Source organism: Prionailurus viverrinus, chromosome A2 (genome assembly GCF_022837055.1).
Source record: "Prionailurus viverrinus isolate Anna chromosome A2, UM_Priviv_1.0, whole genome shotgun sequence".
NCBI lineage: Eukaryota > Metazoa > Chordata > Mammalia > Carnivora > Felidae > Prionailurus > Prionailurus viverrinus.
Window position 1 is genome coordinate 63277296 of NC_062562.1, and position 20931 is coordinate 63298226.

Here is a 20931-nt window from a genome sequence, read left to right on the forward strand (position 1 = left end):
CGAGTCAGCTGTGGGGGTCCAGAGTCTGCTTCTGCAACTCTCTGCATGCATGCAGCCTGGCACGTTGAGTGCATGCCTCCTCATCTGCATGTGGTCCTGACACGGTCCTGTCTGTTGGACTCCGTGAAAGTCATCCATGAAGTTGTGCACATGACATGCATGGCCACCGCACATGTGGTGACTGGGATGTCGGGGAGTACTCAGAGCATCTGGTTAAAGACACTCACTGAAGGGCCTTCACACTCCCCCTCCCCCACCCCTCCTCCCCCCGGGAGAGAAGACAAGTGTCCGGCACGGGGTCAGGAAGACGCCCAACTACACATCCTCTTTCTCACCGAGCGAGGCATGATCATAGCTTCTGTTTGCTTGAGTTTGTAACTACCCTCATAGATCACCCGGCGTGCAGAAAACACAGGTGCTGTTTCCCTGTTCAGTGCCATGTTTTTGTCCGCTTCCCGTCCGTTTCTGTCTTTGGGGAAGTTGATGACCCTAAGCTCTTAAGAAAAATGTGTTCAGTCCTCCCTGACCGCAACAAGCCCAGAAATGCATCACGCGGTCCACAGCCATCTCTCTCAAACGCGGTTGAGTAAGTGCTCCGGTGCTTATTGAAGGAGAAAGCCCCAGCTTCCAGGAACCCCACTTTACCCGCTGGTGCAAAGTGAGTAAAGCTTGTGTCTGCTTTTGCGTGTCTTTCCGAGGTGGATGGCCGTGAAGCCCAGTGCAGGCGGACGATGCATCGAGGGGGGCCGTCCTCACCACCGGGCAGTGGGGGGGGCTCGACTGTGTCCAGATGCGCTGTGGCTGCCCTCCCGGCGGGGCCGGGCCTGTCCGTCCTGACGTGCACCCCCAGCGCCGTCACTGTGTGCTCTCTCCCTCAGGACGAGCCCAGCTCCGGGATGGATCCCTGCTCGAAGCGGTTCCTGTGGGATGCTATCAGGCAGGAGGTTCGCCAAGGCTGTGCGGTGGTGCTGACCTCACACAGGTGAGCCGTGGCCCTCGTGGCCAATCCGGGAGCGCGGCTGGGGGGCGGGCAAGGGCGGCAGAGCAGCGGGGGCCAGGCCCGTGCTGCCCACGTGACCCTGCCTCTGGACAGCCCGCGGCGATGGGGATGGAGTCGTGAGCCCCACGTGTAGGCTGGGACTCTGAAACGGAGACGGATCCGGTAACATAACCGAGGCCGACAGCTGGCAGGTGGCGTGGCCGGACCACGAGCCCGGCGGTCTGTCACAGGCACACTCTTGCCCTGGTCCTCTGGAGGCCGGGATTCGGTGCCTGCCCGCCCAAGACCTTTAACCCCAGCAGCAGACTCGGCTGAAACGAAAGCGTCACAAGTTTCTGAATTTGGCCCCCTGTTTTCTTCCTCACAGAATTAATATTCTGATTAGATTTCAAGAGTCCTTGGCCTATGTTTTTACTTTATGCCACACCGTGCTAGGCCACACAACACCTCGAGTCTCAGGTTATATCAAGCCCGTTTGTGGACAGCGCAGTGTGATTTATCTGAGGTGTAATGGGGATCAGGCTTTACGGCTTCGACTGTGCGTGAGTAACACACACCCTGAGTTCAACGTCAGGAGCTGAGAAGGAGCCAAGATTCTGCCTTACTCACAAGCTGACAAAGTTGGCAGGCCAAGTTCCTGGATGTTTCCAGAGGACACGAGCCCCCTGGGTCAGAGGTGAAAATTTGTATTACTCACTGTCAGCAAGGTCCCGCTGGTTCCGGCGCCCCTGATACCCAGATGACGCCTGCATACAAGGGATTGGGTGGGGGACGCCACCTGCACGGTGACCCTCCTCTTGAGGGCAGCTGATGAACAAGCCAGCTCTGGGTTTGGGGGAGATGATACCTCGTCCTTCAAGGCTGCTTAGTGAAAACACAACTTGAGAAGTGGCCCTTGTAAAGGGCAGCCAGGGCCTTGCAGTCTGGGAATTCCTAGCCAGACAGGTGAATCATGGGGACCCTGGGCCCTGAGGGGGGTGCCCCCCACCAAGTCTGTGCCGCAGCAGGCCACCCGCCCCTTGTTGCCAGAGGTGAGATGTGAAGCCAAGGCAGTGTGATATCTGTGCGGAGGCTCAGGAGACTTTGCTGAAGGCCCTGGCATCATCAGTTTATGTGAAAATCCTCTTGCGAGCTGTACGTCTACATGCACGATCCCGCCGCCACACGTCCATCTCAGACCCTGTTCCTGTAATAGGTGCCAGTGGTGACCGTGAGGGTCCGAGCAAAGTCAACCCGTATTTCCTTACAGGATGACGCCGTTCACACATGTCGCTTCATGTGAGAACAGATGCTTCCTCACCTTCTTTGCACTGTTTTTTTTTAAATCTTCTCTTATTCCCTGAGGGTCTATTGTCCATCATCCCTGAATTTTCACTGCTGGACTAAATGCTGCCAGTTTTTTTTGAGGGGGGTCGGAGACAGAGAGAGCATGCACAAGTTGAGATGGGGCAGAGAGAGGGGGACAGAGGGTCCGAGGCAGGCTCTGCACTGACAGCAGGGAGCCCAAAGCGGGGCTCGAACTCATGAACCATGGGATCATGACCTGAGCTGAAGTCAGCTGTTCAACTGAATGGGCCACCCAGGGGCCCTGAAACACTGCCAGTTCTTAAAACAGGTTTTTTTTTTTTCTGAGATGTAATTTACATACCCTATAATTTACCCACTTTAAGTGTACCATTCAATGATTTTTTTTGTTTTTTGGGGGGTTTTATTTAGGAAAATGAGAGTTCTGTGCACCTGTCACCGTAATCCAGTTTAGGGCATTTCCAACGTGTTCTCAACGTTTGTTTTCAGATCACCCCCGTGCAAAGTCCCAGACTCTTTAGCTCAAATGTGTCTTCTGGATATTTCATGCCAACAAGATCATAAGTCTGTTGTATCTGGCTTCTTTCACTTGCTGTGTGGCCAGACCTCATTTGTCTGGTCTTCCCCTGTCAATAGTCCCTTGGATTGTTTCCAGTATAAGGTGCTGTGAGCAGCCTTATAAATGTCTTTGTACGGACATATGCTTTCATCTGTCTTGGACAGTGTCTTAGGGGTCTGATGGCTGGGTCGTGTGGTAAGTTTGTGATCAACGCTTTAAGAAATCGCAGAACACCGTTGTGTTTCAATGTGGCTTCATCGTCTTATATTCCCGGGAACAATGATGAAGCTCCTGGTTTGTGCAGATTCTTGTCAACACTCTGTCTTTGATTGTAGCCACCCTAGTGAAGTGTGATTTTCATTCACATTGTCCAGATGATCGTGTCACCTCTGTCTTCTCACCTACGTTGTCTCTTAGAAGAAGCTAGCCAGCATCCCTTCTGATGCTTCCTGGTACATCCTGGGTCGTTCCTGGGTTGTGCCTCTCAGGACTTTTCTCTCCGACTCTCATGGTTAAACCCCAGTGTGTCCAGATGCACATCCCTCCGGGTATCCTTCCTTAGGTTCATGGTGCTTCTTGGATGTGTAGGTTAATGCATTTCACCTACTGTGTTGATATTTTGGTAGTTGTTTATTCAAATATTTTTTTCGGGCTCTTTCTATCTTTCCTTTCCTTTTCCACACACTGATACTTTCTGTGCATGTACAATGGTGTCCTGCAGATCTGTGTTTCTGTCCCATTTCTTTTAAATATTTTTTTCCCTCTTTTCAGATTCGATAATCTTCAGGTTCACTGATGCTTTCTTCTGCTACCCAGATTTGCCGCGGGCCCCATAGTGAAATTTTCCTTTCATTTATAGTCTTCAACAACAAAAAAAATTCATTTGGTATTTTTTTAAAAAAAAAAATTCAGTCTACTTCAGAAACTCTATTGTCGTCTCAAAAAACATTCTTTAAACATTGTTTCCTTTAGTGCTTCGAGCATACATAGAGTTGCTTCATTGAAGATTTTTTTTCTACTAAATCTAGCATTTAGGGGCACCTAGGAATAGTTTCTGCTGACTGCTTTTCTCTCTGAGTATGGATAACAAGTTCTTGTTAATTTTACAGGTTATAGTTTTTTTTTGTTGTTGTTGTTGAAAACTGGGTATTTCGCAATATTTAATAAATCGTAGCCTCTCTGGTTTCTGATTCTTCTCCTTCCCTAAAAGTTGTCGTTATTGCCATGTTTTTTATTTATTTATTATTATTTTTTTTCTTGGTTTTCTTCTTCTTGGTTTGTCTGTCCCTTTCGTGTGTCTGTCTGTCTGCGTGTCTCTGCCTGGGATGAATCTGCGGAATCTCTTTCCCCTGCAGTGAGTAGCTCCCAGTGACGCTCTTCAGTTTGTGTGTTAAATTCTGTGCTCATTTTGGGGCGCCTGGGTGGCGCAGTCGGTTGAGCGTCCGACTTCAGCCAGGTCACGATCTCGCGGTCCGTGGGTTCGAGCCCCGCGTCGGGCTCTGGGCTGACGGCTCAGAGCCTGGAGCCTGTTTCTGATTCTGTGTCTCCCTCTCTCTGACCCTCCCCCATTCATCTCTGTCTCTCTCTGTCTCAAAAATAAATAAACGTTAAAAATTCTGTGCTCATTTTGTGAAGCCCGGATTCCTCGAAGCCACCTGCTTTTATTACATAGACAGAGGCGGCCCTCAGCCACCTGACGCCAGCCCCGATCTTTCCTCTGCCGGCGGGTCCGTGTGTGCCCAGGGGAGAATGTTCCCCTTTCAGACCTCCTCACGTGGCCCAGTCTTGCCTTCTCCAGGGTGCCACTGGGCTCTGGATGTGCGTGTGGCTAGCCTCTGGGTTCACGTGGGGCATGTGGCTGGCATGGCCGCTCTCTGGCCTCTACTGTGTGCACGTGCAGCCTCAGTAGGCTAGGCGTGTGCCCCAGTGACACATGAGCTAATGCAGGCACTGTCAGGCCAGATACTGGAGCTCTTGGCCCTTCTTGTCTGCTGGGCTCTACACAAGTCACTGATGTTGACGGCGTCGCCGGGTATGGGTCCCAGTTGAGCGCAGAGAAGCTCCCGGTCCTCGTGGGCTGCCTTGTCCTGCCAGTAGCCGCACGTGTGTAAAGCTGGCCGTGCAGCTGTTCGTCAGTGGTAAGCGTTTCTCAGACCGTTGCATCCTTCTAGACAGTTTCCAACATTCCGAAATGGTTGTTTTTGTTCATTGTGTCCGGCTTTCGAGTTGATTTGGGGGGAAAAGATGTGCCAGGTTTTTCACTTGGCCGTAGCCAGAAGTCCTGCCCTTGACTTTTGTCTTGGTTCTGTTTCTTTTCAGAAAATAAAATGTCACACTGAAATGAAACAAATGTGGCAAACCCTCTACCTTATAATATACGTACGTTTTTGCTTAAAACGATCCTCTGGCCGTGCCAATTCTGGAAACTCTCTGCATTCCTGCATTTATCAGGCCGGTATTTGTTAGGGCCTCATTTTCATATGTGGGTTCTAAGAGTGGATAAAGTGGGGGTCAAGTTAAAAATCCCTTTTGATTTCCATATAGCGTATGATAATTACGGACAGTTCTCAGGAAGACCGTACATCACTGTAATTTCTGTCTTACGTCCTCCCATTAATGCGGTTTCACATTAACGATGTGTCTTCATTTCTATAAATCTCCCCGTATTCATGCAATACAAAGATCTAAATGACTCACGATTAATGGAGAGCGCAGCAGCCAGGGACTGATTCTGTGCTTCTGAGACAGCTGCCTGCAGCTGAAAAGTCTCCAAATTGCACAGTTTCCCCTTAATTTTGAGGTCCTGTCTCTGTTCCTCTTCTCACTCCTTACCTAGAGGACTGTGGGCTTGTACCGTATGCTCCATGCTAAGCCCTTGACTCCTTGCGCCCCTGACCAGAGAGAGCTCTGTTCCAGCCAGCCTGACCACCTGAAGGAAGCACGGTGTTCATTCTCAGAGTAAATAGTCACAGATTATTTCACTGCTGTAGAGCACCTGGCATTGGATGTTCTTCCTGCTGCTGAAAGTCCTCAAAATCTCTCAGTCTCTGCCCTCTGGGCAGAGATGTCATGGTAACCCACCTGCTGTTTAGACCTTATTTGTTTGACAGCTAATAACAACTCAGTTGAAATTACCACATCGTTACTCCAAGGTCGTAATTAAGATCGGTTGTTATTTGGATCTCTGTTCATCTGAGATGCATAAGGATGCGAGAGAGAAAACTTCACGTTCTCCCACTTTAATTAGAACACCTACGATGCACTCATGAAAATTTTAAATTGGAACTTATTAAAGAAACAGAGAAAGATATGTTTGCACAAAAAGATTTATAAAGCCTATTTTGGGGCGCCTGGGCGGCTCAGTCACTTAAGCATCCAACTTGGGCTCAGGTCATGATCTCACGGTTCGTGAGTTCAAACCCCGCATCAGGCTCTGTGCTGACAGCTCGGAGCCTGGAACCCGCTTTGGATTCTGTGTCTCCCTCTCTCTGCCCCTCTCCTGATCACACTCTGTCTCTCTATCTCTCTCAAAAATAAATAAACATTAAAAAAAGATTTATAAAGCGTGTTTGGAATATGAATAGCATGTATTCCTTAGACCCCATGTTAAACTACTATAACTCAGACCCCAAATTACAGTGGCTCAGACCAGACGTGTTTTTCTCTCCTCCACTAACAATTCATGATGGTGGGCTATGATGGAGCCCAAGGTCATCCAAGGATTCCGAGTCTTTCCAGCATTTCACTTATTCACTTGTGAGTTTGCCTCATCTGGATGGTTGAAATTGACTTTCTAGTCCAGCTCATGGAAAGTAGAAAGGACCCAAACCCAGGGCAAGAGGCTTGCCTTATTTTGACGTGACCCAGAAATTGTACTTCCCATTGACTCGAGTTGTCACACGTCTGCCTCTAGCTGCATGGGAGGCTGACCAATATAACCTTGATCTGAATGTCCCGTGACCTAATGAGCAGACGGGCTTTAAGCCCATTCCCGAACAGTGAACATAATACCTGATTCCTGTAGGGGATTTGGATGGCACATAGTGGCAGAAGCAAAGGAATTGCACCATGAATTTTCAAGTATCGTCAATGTCAACCTTTTCGTGTGTTTTGCCTTCCCTTTTTCCCCCCTCCACATTCGTGTTCAAGTTTCCTAACACGTGCTGCCATGCTGTATCATTACTTTTTTTCTGTGCAACTAATGGAGTTTAGAAAACCTCATTTGAATGGCTGTTCAACACATGGACGCACCCCCATTTATCTGAGTATCATATTATCCTATTACAGAAGCAGTTTCTGGATTTTTACTCTTATAAATAACTTGTTATATGCATTCCTATCTTCTGTGTTTCCTAACGTAAGTTCCTATAAGAGATTAGTGCCAAATTGAGTTTTCAGAAAATCATGCCAATTTTTCACTCCCACCGGCAGTATATGAGGTTGGGATTGTTGAGACGATGTTTTTAACTTTGCAGGTATTTTTTTGATCTGAGAATTCATTGTTTGTATTTGCACCGCAGATAGGGGAAACAGTGTTTCCCTGTGCAACAAACAAAAGGCACATTTGGCAAATGACTTTCTGGCTGGAAGAGAATTTTAAGCTCACTTATTTGATGGTTAACTTTCTAATTTGTCAGGATGTGTATTACCTGTGGACAGTTCTTTGAATAGTCACTATATTTGACCTTCCTCCAGGATTGCATTTTTTATAGTTTCATTTTTACGCTAACAAAAACAGTTCTGTGTACCGAATGTATTGGGGCGCCTGGGTGGCTCAGTCGGTTAAATGGCCAACTTCGTCTCAGGTCATGATCTCATGGTTCGTGGGTTCGAGCCTCACGTCAGGCTCTTGACAGCTCAGAGACTTCAGATTCTGTGTCTCTCTCTGTCCCTCCCCCGCATGTGCGTGTCCTCTCTTTTTCTCTCTCTGTCTCTCTCTCTCTCTCAAAAATAAATAAATGAGGGGCGCCTGGGTGGCTCAGTCGGTTAAGTGGCCGACTTCGGCTCAGGTCATGATCTCTCAGTCCGTGAGTTCAAGCCCCACGTCGGGCTCTGTGCTGACAGTTCAGAGCCTGGAGCCTGCTTCCGATTCTGTGTCTCCCTCTCTCTGGCCCTCCCCCACTCATGTGCTGTCTCTCTCTGTCTCAAAAGTAAATAAACGTTAAAAAAATTTAAAAAAATAAATAAATGAACTTTAATATATACTGAATGTATCTACCCTCACGCATTGCGTTTGTTGTAGTTGTGTTTTTACTTCTTTTTGAGTTTATTTATTTTGAGAGAGAGAGACTGCAAGCAGGGAAGGACAGAGAGAGAGGGAGAGAGAGAGAGAGAATCCCAAGCAGGCTTAGATCATGACCTGAGCCGAAACCAAGAGTTGGATGCTTAACCCACTGAGCCACCCAGTTTCCCCTTAAAAAAATTTTTTTAAGTTTATTTTGTTGTAGTTTTTTTTTTAACGTTCGTTGGCTGTGTTTTGACAGACTTATTAGAAGTTTGCACTTTTGCATTGTCAACTACCAAGCACTTTCTTTCATAGTCTCTTCCGTCGCTGATGCTTAGAAGGAATGTTCCCATCCACTTTTGTGTTTAAGATGTGACTGTTTAGTTCTGCACAGCCTTTCTTCTAATGATCTGCCTTGTAACTCCTATGCCTGTTGCCTTCCTTGAATTATCTGAGCCTTAGAACAAATGTTAAATATCTTCTGGAGCAACTCTTATCGTTCTTCTTGTTCACAGTTTTTCTACCTCTCACTAAATAATTTTGAAGGTATGCTTTATAATTTTGATTGGCATTATACTATATCCTTATTATAATTTATTTTATTTTCTATATAATTATAATAACCCTATTACAAGTTACAAATCTTTATTACATATTTTATACCAAGATAATGTTATATAATATCACAAACCAAATTATAGCTGCAAATTACAATGTAATTTGTTTTATTTTATATATTATAGTAAAATAGAATTCACATATATATTTTATATAAAATTCATTTATTACATTTATATTCATGTACCTATCATGTTTTATATTTATACTGACATATACTAATACTATTTTATGTTGCAATAATTTTTATATCACAGTAATATTCATTTATAATAATTTCCTTTATCTAAAATATATTCACTTTTTTCTTTTTCTTGACACATCCTTTTATTGATTCAAGATTTCATTTAGGTTCATTAGTAGATCTTATTGCTTTTTCTTTTTTTCATAAAACTTGCACATTTTCTGTGAAGGTCACTTGGATTTAGTTTATATTTTCGTACTATTGCAACAGTTTCTCTCCTAATAACCATTGTTCCTGGGATTTTGAAATACTGGTAAGTTTTGGTTAATTGTGTCATTGGTTATCTAAATAAAACATCCATTTTATTTTATTTTATTTTATTTTATTTTATTTTATTTTATTTTCTGAATGTTTATTTATTTTTGAGAGGGGAGGAGCAGAGAAAGGGAGACAAAGAATCCGAAGCAAGCTCCAGGCTCGAGCTGCCAGCACAGAGCCTGACACGGGGCTCGAACTCACAAACCGTGAGATCATGACCTGAGCCGAAGTCAGACCCTTAACCGACTGAGTCACGCTGGCGCCCCAAAACACGCATTTTAAAAGTGCTCATTGAGGGTTTCTTGAGGTGGTATGTAGAAAATTCAGCAACAGCAGCAGTGTTTTTGTCTACGTGTTGCTTGGACGGTTTGCTGCCTGGAGGACACACTTGCTCATGCCCTTCTCATCCTGTCCCCCCCAGCATGGAGGAATGCCAGGCCCTGTGCACGAGACTGGCCATAATGGTCAACGGCAGCTTCCGGTGCCTTGGCTCCCCTCAGCACCTTAAAAGCAGGTATGTTGTACGTGTGTGTGTACGTGTATGTCTCCTCATCTGTTCACTGCATGAGTCGGTCACAACCGGTGATGCTTTCGAGCCAGAGTGGTCCAGCCCCTCCCGCGGAAGAAGGAGACCTGGGCCTGGGGAGATGAGGGGCCTTCGGGCCACCGACCACGGCTGCAGCTCCCACGTGGAGCCCAGCCATCCTCCCACCACGTTCACGGGCTTCTTCCGGGAGGACAGGCACTCTCAAAGTGACTGTCAGGATGAAAAGAGGAGAAAATGTGTCCTTGCCAGTGCAGAATACTTCATACAGAGGTTGTCCACCCCCATAGCCCCCGTCCGGGGCGGGTGGGGGGCCTGTGTTACCTGCCAGCCGCTGTGCTGTTGGAAAGTCCTCTGTGGATTCAGGACGGGAGACCAGAGTTGTTTGGTCGATTTTCGTCCTCTCCGTGGACTTTGCGGAATCTTCATGATGTTGCTGACAGTTCTTATGAGCAGTTTTGCATCCTAGTCCCCTGGTTTTTGCATCTAGTGTCCCCCAAGCTGTTTCCACAGTTTCGAATTTCCTCTTAACTCGCCGTCTAATCTGGTGTATCCGATCCAGAATAATTTTTTAATATGTTGATAAACCTCTTTCCGCTTTCATTTTATTCAGTTTTTTTTTTGAAGCTGGAATTTGCAAGCCGAGATTTGCTAAGCAAACAGTCGTATATATTAAGGTGAAGTGTTTTTATTTCGTGGAGAAAATATCAGCGAATGCTTGGTTCTCCGGCCTGGGGAGCTAACACGCCTTTTCCGGTGGCTCAGAGTCGGGCACCGCGGGGACAGCCAGCCTCGCAGCCGCGTGAAGCTCGGGGTCAGTCGCTGGTCAGACTGAGCCTGCTGGATGGAAACTGTTCTCAATATGCAGTCTGCTCATTTTTAATAAGTGTCATCAAAAGAAAAATAATCTTTCACACTCCCTCACCTTTATGAATGCTTACATAAAGTTTTATAGCCCGTGCCTGATTGCCGGGTGATTTATGTCTGAGCTTCGCGACCTGCCTCTCTCAAGGTGGCTGCCGGAGCCCGGCTCCAGGACGCACCAAGGCAGAATTAGCCTCCGTGCTGCACAGGCTCCCTCTCTTCTGGTTCCCGTTCCGATGACATGGCAGGTGGTTGAGGGCGGATTGTTAGCAATGTGGACTGTGGAATGACACACAGCAAGAAGCGGCTCGTGGGCGATTCATCAAAACACCGAACTTTGATACGTTGCAAAGCGTAATTTGTCACGTTGGTATTTTCTTGCAGCCCATAAACTGATTACCTGTGTTTCCGTAATATGAGATAAAAAGTAAAGGGTTAATCGCGCCATGGACCCAGGACTCCCAGCCTGTGTGCCAGCCGCAGGCCCTGTGGCCAGGAAAGCTGCATGGAGGGCATCTGTGGACTGTGTCCACTCTGTGCACAGCCCATGGGCACGCTGATCCTGGTGCGTGAGGCAGATATGACACCAGTCCTCGGCTTACAGCCCTGTTGTCCCCGACTCAGCATGTGATTTCGTCCCCGGGGTCTGAGATCTCCGCCCTGTGATTAGAGATTCAGGTTGTGCCCAGTTACCGCAGAGCCCAGCGCAGTGTGCGAGATGCCGCTGGGCGCCTGCAGCCTCAGGCGTCTGTCCGAGTGTCCCCGGCTGGGGACGGGTCGCTGCGAGGCTAGGCGAGCATGCAGCACATGGAGGGGAGCCTAGCTCAGGCCACGTGCGTTCTGCGGAGAAGCTGATACTTTGGAGCTGCAGGGGGAGCGGGAGGAGGGCGGGGAGCGGGAGGAGACAGGGTTCGGGGAGGCCCTTCTGCGGTGGTTGTCATGAGGGATCATCGGGAAACCCAGAACACGCCCACGGAGGTGCGTGTTACCCTCAGTGAGTGTGAGAGTCGCCGCAGAGGTGCCCCCCCTCCCCCCAGCAGGTGCTTGGGGACCCAAGGGGAGGAGTCTGGGCCTACCTGTGATTTGGGACTGAGGACATTTGAAAAGAGTGAGGAGAGAATGAGGGCAGGGCAGGGGTGAGGGAGGCCCTGGGGAGAGGGGTGAGGAGGTAACTTGGGATAAGCCGGGTTTGGGATTGGGGCGGGGGCGGTGGGGGGGAACAGCTGAGTGGGGGTTAGGACCGGGAGCGTAGGGGTTTCCCGGTGGGGATGCGCCACGTCGGCTTGGGCTGGGAGGTGTCCGCCCGATGGGGTACCTGAGGCCAGGAGCTGAGGAGCCAAAGGGAGGCCAGGGCCTCGGGAACTCGCCCTGCACCCCAAGGGCAGGGGAGACACCTGCCCCCACCTCCCACGTGCACTGGCTCCTGGAGCGGCCCCGCCCTGAATGCCGTCTTCGGCGCCCAGCATTCCCCTCCCTGTGCCGCACCGAGGTCTCTCTTCTTTGGCTGTTCTCCCCCGCAGGGGACTAAGCCCTGGTCTAGATCATCCCGCGCGCTGGGTCACGTGGTGGGTCACGGTGTCAGGAGAGATCGAGGCTGTAGAGCGTGCTAGGTGCCAGTTCGAAGTGCATCGAGCACGTTAAGTAGGTAGCTCCTCGTGACAGTGCCCTGGGGTGGCTACTGTTATCACCCCCTTTTGCAGCTATAGAAAACGTACTCAGAGAAAGATTGAGGGTGTTCCCGGCTGGTGAGCGGAGGAGCTGGGATTTGAACTGGGGCGTTCTGGTTTCCTTTGTTCTGTGGTGTGTGTGTGTGTGTGTTCTCACGACACCCCCATTCAGTACCCGGAGCTGGGGTCCCAGTGCAGCCGGTGAGACTCCTGAGCCACAGGTTCCAAGGGCAAGCCTCCTGCCTCCCCACCCCTCAGGTGCACGTCCCTGGGGCCACACGGATGTGTGCCGTGTGCCTGTGTCTACACCGCCAACGCTCTCCTGTTGACCTTCCCCAGGGCACTCTTCACCTCCTCCGTTCTCAGAGCGGCCCTGACACCCCACTCGTAAAGTGCGAGGTCTCTGAGATGAGAGAAGCCGCCTGTCTGTCAGCCCCTTGGCCAGCCCCTCAGTGTGGCCTCACAAACTACTATTCGTTCATCATCCTTCTCTTCCTGTGTTTCTGGCTCTGGGAAAGAAATTTGCCTATCAATCTGTCTTCTGTTTGGCAATCATATGATCTCTTTTCCTTCGGAGACCTTCCTCCAGGGATTTTTTTTTTCTTCTCAGATCTCTTTGATCTTCTGTACCAGTTATGAGCTCTGTCTTTCAGTTAGGAACAGAACATCAGACACACTGATGTAAGCATATCCACTGACTTAAGCGTATTCATTTTTTATATGTAGTAAAAGTCCGGAAGTACCTAGTATTGGCACTGGTTCAGTGGCTTACATCTTTATGGTTTTCTTGGTCCCAGAATGGCTGCTGCAGCTCCATCCATCACACCCTTGTTCTAGGCAACAAGATGAAGCAGGGAAAGGTGAGAGGGGACACCTGCTCTTATGTTTTGTCAGTCGCCCTGGTTACTGGGAAGCCTGAGAAGTGTAGAATTTAGCTGGGCATTTTGCCACTTAAATCAACTTAGATTTCTGTTAAGGAAGAACGCAAGGAAGTGGATGTTGGGTGGCTGTCTACAGTCTCTCGTGGTGCTGACTGGATTCTTTCCTCAGGTGACAGTAGGTCATTAGGTCGGACAGTCTGTGTTCTGGGGCTCCCACTGCGGGAGGGACTGTCCTATGATAAGGAGTAGATAAATTTATAAGTTTACATGTGAGCCATAATTGTGTGTGCACACGCATGGATGAATGTGTGCATGTGCGCATACCAAGGAGAGCAGAAGCAGAGTGGAGGCCACCTGATGGCCGGGACCGGTTGACAGCAGCCTCTGTGGGTGCCGAGATGCCGTCCCCGGGGACGCATTGGGGACGCATTCCCAGGTTCTCTCCATGGCAGAACTGGAGCACATCCTGAGAGCCAACAGGCTGTGGGCATGTTCATGACCCACCTGCAGGGAACCCGTAAGGCCTGCATGCTGCACCTGTTTGCTTTCCCCTGCCCTGGGAGCAGCTACAGCAGAGAGTTTAAGTCTGAGTGTCAGAGCGGTTCTTCCCGGGAAGGGAAAACAAATCATGCTTCTGAAGCACAGAGGTGATAGTTTGAAGAACGCCGGACCAATTTCTTGGTGGGGAGGGAGGATGGGGCTGTTCATGCATTGAAAACAAAGCAAAAGCAAAACTCTAGAAATGAAGAAAATCCTTAAGATTATGAGAACTTTTATTTTCTTGAGTTGTCCAACATGAAAGCTTTAGGAATCAGAAATAACAATGGGATAAACTCTGAAGGCTGCTCTTGTCAATATGTTATATAGTCATTTTATTCAGGATATAGAGAGTGCTCTGGAGGATTTGTCTCTAGATTTTTTAAAAAAGTTTTATTTATATTGAGGGGGGCGGGGAAGAGAGAGAGAGCACAAGCAAGGGAGGGGCAGAGAGAATCCCAAGCAGGCTATGGGCTGTCAGGAGAGAGCCCGACTCGGGGTTCAATCTCACAAATGGTGAGATCATGGACCCTAGTTGAAACCAAAGCTGGATGCTTAACTGACTGAGCCACCCAGGCGCCCTCGAAGATATTCCTCAAAGAAATGGAAAACAGTATAGTGATGTTTGAGCTCTCCCGCTACAACTCCTTGGGTAGCTGAAAATTAACACATCACCTTATCTGACACCCTATGCTTCAGCGTGGCAACTTTGATTTAATAGTTCTTGGAAACATCGCCTGAATGTCAAAGCTTAGATTAAGATGACATCACCAAATAATAGACTGGCTCATTTCAAAATGAAGTAGGTAATTCGATAGGTTTATGTCACTTTCACAAATGGGGAAGGAGGGCTGTATGCGAGCCCGTACGAGGCTTTCTGCCATGATGTGCGGCTGCTGAATTCTGTTCTGCATTTTGCTTTGTTTCAAAGCATCACGTAATTCATCCGCTTCTACTCACCACTGAATTAGCTGTCTTTGCCAGTAATGGCTCTTTGAAGAGAAAGAAGCTGTCTGGCTTTCGCCTGCTCAGCGTGCGCTCTCACGCTGCTTCGTGTCATTCGTCACTCTGCTTGCTTTCCCGGCATCGCGTTACGTGAACATGATCCATGTTCCTCTGACGCTGCTGCTGGGGGGACTTCGGATGCTCTGACGCCCTTCCTGGGAAGGGCTTCCGAGCCCCTAGTTGTCCTCATGCTGGACGTTTTGGTTGGATGCGTCTGGTCTGGGAAATTCAGATCACGAGCCGATGTCGCCCAGGGCGGTCACTTTCCCAATGGGGACACTCTGCTTTCACTTTCTAATATGTTCCGTTAAGAACACACAGACAGCGAAGGTGGGAATTGGAAGTGTTTTTGGGGACACTCAAGGTCACGTCCTGACTCCTCGTTCACGCACACTGGCCGCATGCATGTCTTACCGGGAGACGGCAGAGGCGTGGTCCCTCGGTCAGTGAGCTTGCTCTAGGTCAGACTGACACACGCATAAGTGTAGATGCAGCACGAGGTGGAAATTGCCCTAAGACTAGTGAAGAGGCCGCTTGGGGTGCAGCTCGGCGTAAGTAATCAAATGCTAGAGGGTGTTTGTGTAGCTACAGGGTTTTGAAATCCGTTGGTGAACAGTCACGACCCCTGCCAGACGTGCCAAACACTCACAAATCAAAAGTTGTGTAGGTGCCATGGGAAGGTTTCCAGGCGGGAGTGAGGAGGAGATGGAATGTCCGTTTCGTGGCAGAGGAGGCATCCCTCCCAGGTCGCCCCCCGGCAGCTACTCGACGGTGAGTGCCTTCCTGCCGACAGAGGAGGGATGGAGAGAGATGATGCGGGTCGTGTTTGGAACAGCCTGACTCTGATACAGGGTACAATGGGGTGCAGGTCAAAAAGTGGGCCGTACGTATGGACACCATCTTTGGGGAAGTTTTAATTCCAGGGTAAAAGAATGAGGCAACAGGGGCACCTGGGTGGGTCAGTCCATTAAGCGTCCGACTCTTGATTTCGGCTCAGGTCATGATCTCTTGGTTAGTGAGATTGAGCCCCGAGTTGGGCTCTGTGCTGACAGCTTGGAGCCTTCTTGGGATTCTCTCTCTCTCTCTCTCTCTCTCTCTCTCCGTTCTTCCCTCCTTCTTCCCTCCCTCGTTCTCCTTGTTCCCTTGCTCCTCCCCTGCTCACACTCTCTTTCTCAAAAATAAATTAAAAAATGAGACGACAAAGGAAAGGAACAAGAGACGGGAACCCAAGTGGGCTCTTTGGGGCTGTTTTTGTTTTCTAAACAAAAGGGATGGAAATGAGCTGTGGGCGGCTGGTGACGGGACGTGTGGTGTAGGTGGCATGGCCGAGAACAAAGGCAGGACTTTGCCACCGGCTCTTCTGGGAGAGGGGGAGCCGTTGCGATCATTAGCCCTGGAGGATGATCAAGGATGGGAGTGGGGATGTCCTTAGAGAAATGGAGACCTCAGGTAGGGCCGGGGGCTGAAAAGGGTGTGCTGGTCGTCTGGGGGCCGGTAGCCGGCTGGGCAGGTGTTCGTCGTGCACAAGGGCCCCCGGGGTTCCGCCTGCTGCTCTCCACCACGGTGGGGAGCAGGAAAGCAGGAAAGCAGAGCCCCTCGGCGCTGATCATGTTGATAAACAGCCCAGGCTCTCATCTACGGTGCGGGGTCTGTGTGCCCCTTACCCAGGATGGGTCACTTGCTGTGTGCTCTCTGCGTATCGCCCCCATTTCTTCCTTGTGACATCCCCACCACCACCGGAGGGAATCTCAGACCCACAAGTGCGGTGTTTGGCCCAGCACACAGTTCCTGCTGGAAGGAGCCAGTTTCAGAGTGTGGTCTTGAGCCCCGCTGGTGCCGTGTCGGCTCACCTCACCTGCCTGGGTGAGTCTGCGTGGGTGTGCTGGGATGACACAGAAGAGGTGCGGAGCCAGGCCGGTGACAGCACCCCGGGACTTCGAGAAAGGTATTTAACACCTCTGAAAGTTGGTTTCCCCCCTTACACGGGGACAGTAATGCATAGTTTATAGTCCTTTGGTAAAAGGCAGAGGAAGACCCCAGTCGTGTTCCCACTCGACGGCTACTTCCTCCTCTTCCACCGAAATCAATGTGTCGCTCATTCCCTCCGGGTTTAAAAAAATTTTTTTTAACGCTTATTCATTTTTGAAAGACAGAGAGACAGAGCGCAAGCAGGGGAGGGCCAGAGAGAGAGAGACAGAATCCGAAGCAGGCTCCAGGCTCCGAGCTGTCAGCACAGAGCCCGACGTGGGGCTTGAACCCACAGACTGCGAGATCATGACCTGAGCCGAAGTCGGACACCCAGCCGACTGAGCCACCCAGGCGCCCCTTTTCCCTCTGTGTTTTAGAGCCGTCCTCACCTCTTTGGGGAGGTCTCCAGGATCTAGTCTGCCCATTCACAGAGGCATAAGATGTTAGCTGGCTACACGGCCATTTCCTTGGAAATAATAAATGCATTTCCCAGCTCTGAGGACTGCTGCAGGTGACCAAAGAGATACAGCAGGAGAAGGGTCTGCAGCTTTAAGGGTGTGGATTTGTGTGTGTGTGGTGGGGGCGGCGGGAGTGACATCGTTTTTTGTGCCCCTTCCTCTCTTCCCTCTGAATGCAAACGTGATGGTTAGAGACGAAGCAGCCATCTCGGACCACGAGGCGGCCTCAGTGACAGGCCTGTGAACAGAGCAGAGAGACTGAATGAGCCAGATGGATGCCTTATCCACTCTGAGCTGGCCGCTGTCAGACTTTACACCTGATGTCCCTGCAGCTTTGGAGTTTCTGTCACGCACGCATGAATCTAAACAGACTAACGCACCCTCTGACCTATTAAACATGATGTTTATTTGTCTACCTGATTGTTTTTAACCTCTTCCCAGTGGACTGGAAGCTCTCTTGAGACTGGACTTTTCTTTTTGTTTGTCTCCGGGTGCCTAGTAGTGGGGCCAGAGCCTAGTACGTGACGTCCGCTCCAGGTAATTGTTGAACAGAGAACGAGTGAACGAGTGAAGCCCCTGGCACCCGGCGGGCCTGCGCTGAAGGATGTGTCTGTCCAGCTCGCTGCCCTGGGGCTCAGGAGAGAAATCAGAGGAGTCTGTAGTGGCTCTCAGGTTCTGCCCAGCGTCATGAACCACTGGACCTGAAGACAGTAATCGGGCCTTTTGATAAAGACTTTCCTTCAGATCCCATCTATCTCCAGGCCGGGTGAAGCCTACTCTCTCTCAAAATGTCCTGCTTCACCCGTTGGTTGGCTGTCTTTAGACCCAGGGCTCTATCTTTACTCCCCGTCTCCATTAGCAAGATCCACCAGGCGTGTGATTCAGGCCTAATTGCCGCTGCGGCCTTGGCGGTGAGTTCCTGTCCCCCTCGCGTCTGGACGGCTGGATGCCTCGCGCAGCCTCTCTGGCCTGCCAGCCAGTAACGTGCCAGCCGGACAGCAGCGATGTGCCATTCGGAGACTCGGTGGTACACAGGGGATGGTGAACTCTGATTGCAAATACCCCCACGGCGCACGGAGCTCAGCCCAGCCAGAGAATGGACTTCTGGTAGGTCTGAACCGTGTTTCAGAATATTTCTCCGAAGAAGACATCCAGACGGCCGACAGACACACGAGAAGATGCTCAAAACACTCATCGTCGGGGAAATGCAAGTCCAAGCCATGATGAGACACCACCCCACACCTGTCAGAGTGGCTGACATTAACAGGAGACGACAGGTGCCGGCAAGGAGGCCGAGGAAGGGGAGGCCTCGTGCACGGTTGGTGGGAACGCAGACTGGTGCGGCCGCTCCGGACGACAGGGTGGAGGGTCCTCGAAAAGCTGGCAGTAGACCCTCACTGCGGCCCAGCCATCTCACTACCGGGTATTCACCCGAAGGAAACGAAATTGTCAACTTGAAGGTACCTCCGCCCATGCCGACTGCAGCCCTGTTCACAGCCGCCAACACGTGGAAACCTACGTGGCCACTGGCAGAGGAGCGGATGCTGAGGAAGATGTGGTTCTCTCTCTCTCTCTCTCTCTCTCTCTCTCTCACACACACACACACACACACACACACACACACTGGAATAGTACTCAGCCATGAAAAAGAGTGAAATCTTATCATTTGTGACAACATGGGTGGACCATAAGTAAAGTAAATAAGAGAAAGATAAAAACTGTATGATCTCACTAATACACGGAATCTTGAATGAAAGAGAGAAAGAAAACAAAAGAAATAAGAGGAAGAAAGAAAGAAAGGGAAAGGAAAGGAGAAAGAAATGAGAAAAGAAAAGGAAAAAGGAAAGAAAAAAGAAAAAAAAAGAAAAGAAAAGAAAAGAAAAGAGAAAAAGAAAAAGAAAAAAAAAGAAGGGAGGGAGAAGGAGGACAGGTTGTGGATACAGAAAATACACTGGTGGCTGCCAGAGGCTGGGGGCGAGGAAAGGTGAGCTGGGATTTTTTTGGTATTTTTCTTTGGTTTTGTTTTTGTTTAAGTTTTAAAAAAGAACTGTATTTCAGGTTTAAATGATTCCAGATCGGGATTTGAGAGAGGGTTTATTTACTGAGTTCAGTTAGCCTAAAATTTGTGTGTGTGCTATGGGCACCTGTATGTGTGTTTATAGATATGCGTGTTTGTGTAGTGTGTATGTATGTATGCATGTGGGTGTTTGTATTTGTGTGGTTGTGTGTGTGTGTGTGTATGGCATGAGTGTGTGGTATTACGTGTGTGTGTGTGCCTCTGCCTAGTGGTGTGTATGTTGTATGTGTCTGTGTAGTGGGGTGTGTGTGTGTGTGTGTGTATTCAAAGAAAATTCTTGAATCCTCAACACTCTTGGTTTCACAGCATAGAGGTGTTTTACAAGTGCGATGAGCCCTGTGCATCAGTAAGACATTTTTACAAATGGAGCAAAACAAACTTCACAAACCACGGTGGCTTCTCAGGTTCTCCGTCATCCTCCCGTGTCTGCAGGCGTCTGTCTGGAGGTGGGCTTCCAGGTGGCCTGGGCTGGGGGGACGCTGCTCCGCTGTGTGTCACCCTCCTTCTGGGATCCCCGCCTGAGGGGTGGGGGCGCAAGAACGGAAAGGCCAAACCATACAAGTGTGATTCATACGTCAGGTCTTGTCACACCTGCCACCGTCCCTTTAGCCACACCAAGTCACTTGGTAAAGAAAAAGGGAGGAAGGTAGTCGTACCCACTACCCCCGCGAGGAGGACCGTGGCGAGTTACGTGGCCAGGTGTGCACGTGGGGAGGGGAGAGGATATCTAACCTACCACCACCTCCGGGAATTTTGTGACTGATGTTTTAGACGGTGGCCCGCCTCTTGGCTCTTGACAGCTTCATTAGGGTTTCCTTCACCTGTGCTACAACCCACCCATTTAAGGTGTGTGCACAGATACGTGCCACCATCTCCACGGTTCGTTTCGGAACATTTTCATCATCTCAGGGAAAAGCCCTGTGCCTTTACCTGTCCCCCGTCTGTGCAACCACCCCTAAGCCCCCGCCAGACTGTGTTCTGTCTCTGTAAATTTGCCCAGTATTGATGCATAAATGGAATTGTATAGCGTGTGGTCTTTCGTGACTGGCAGCGTTCACTTGCCGGGCGATTTTATGATTCTTCCGTGTTATCAGGGCTCCTCCGTGCCCTCGTGTGGACAAATGATGTGTGTGCTTTGTCCATTGTTGATGGGCTGTGCCATCAGTTGCATCCATCGGTGATGGGTTGGCGCCGCCTTTGGTCTGTTAGGCATAATGTTGCTGTAAACAGAGTTTTTGTGGGACACATCTTTTTATTTGGGGGGATACGTACCTTGGAGCAAAGCTGCTGGGTCATATATTGACTCTGTGCCTCGCCATTTAAGGAACCATCACGCTATTTTACAAACTGGCTGCACCATTTTACATTCTTGTCAGTGAACGAGGGTTCCAGTTTCCCCAACGGCTTCACCGTTACTTTTTATTTCCCGTCCCAATGAGTGTGAAGTAAGTAGAATCTCGTGGTGATTTTGATCTCTGCTTCCCTGATGACTCCTGATTTCGAACCTATTTCCATGTGCTGATGGGACATTCGTGTATCTTCTGTGAAGAAATGTCTATTCACATCCTTTGCCCATTTCAAAATATGGCTTGTCTTTTTATTATCGACTCGGGGGAGTTCTGTATCCTACATACAAATCCCTTATCAGGTGTTGGATGTGCGAATATTATATTTTCCGATATACGGTTTGCCGTGTCCTTTCTTGATTACATCCTTTGAGGC

At 49.5% G+C, this 20931-nt stretch overlaps 1 protein-coding gene across 6 annotated transcripts in view; it reads left to right on the plus strand.

Moving 5' to 3' along the window:
* The window catches only part of ABCA13 (ATP binding cassette subfamily A member 13), a 395893-nt gene that overhangs the window by 357813 nt on the left and 17149 nt on the right, over positions 1–20931 (plus strand). For all 6 annotated transcript variants that reach the window (XM_047839515.1, XM_047839521.1, XM_047839537.1 and 3 more), the window contains 2 exons: positions 879–982; positions 9630–9722. In XM_047839515.1, coding sequence (XP_047695471.1) covers positions 879–982; positions 9630–9722 — 197 coding nt within the window. The remainder of the gene's footprint in view (positions 1–878; positions 983–9629; positions 9723–20931) is intronic.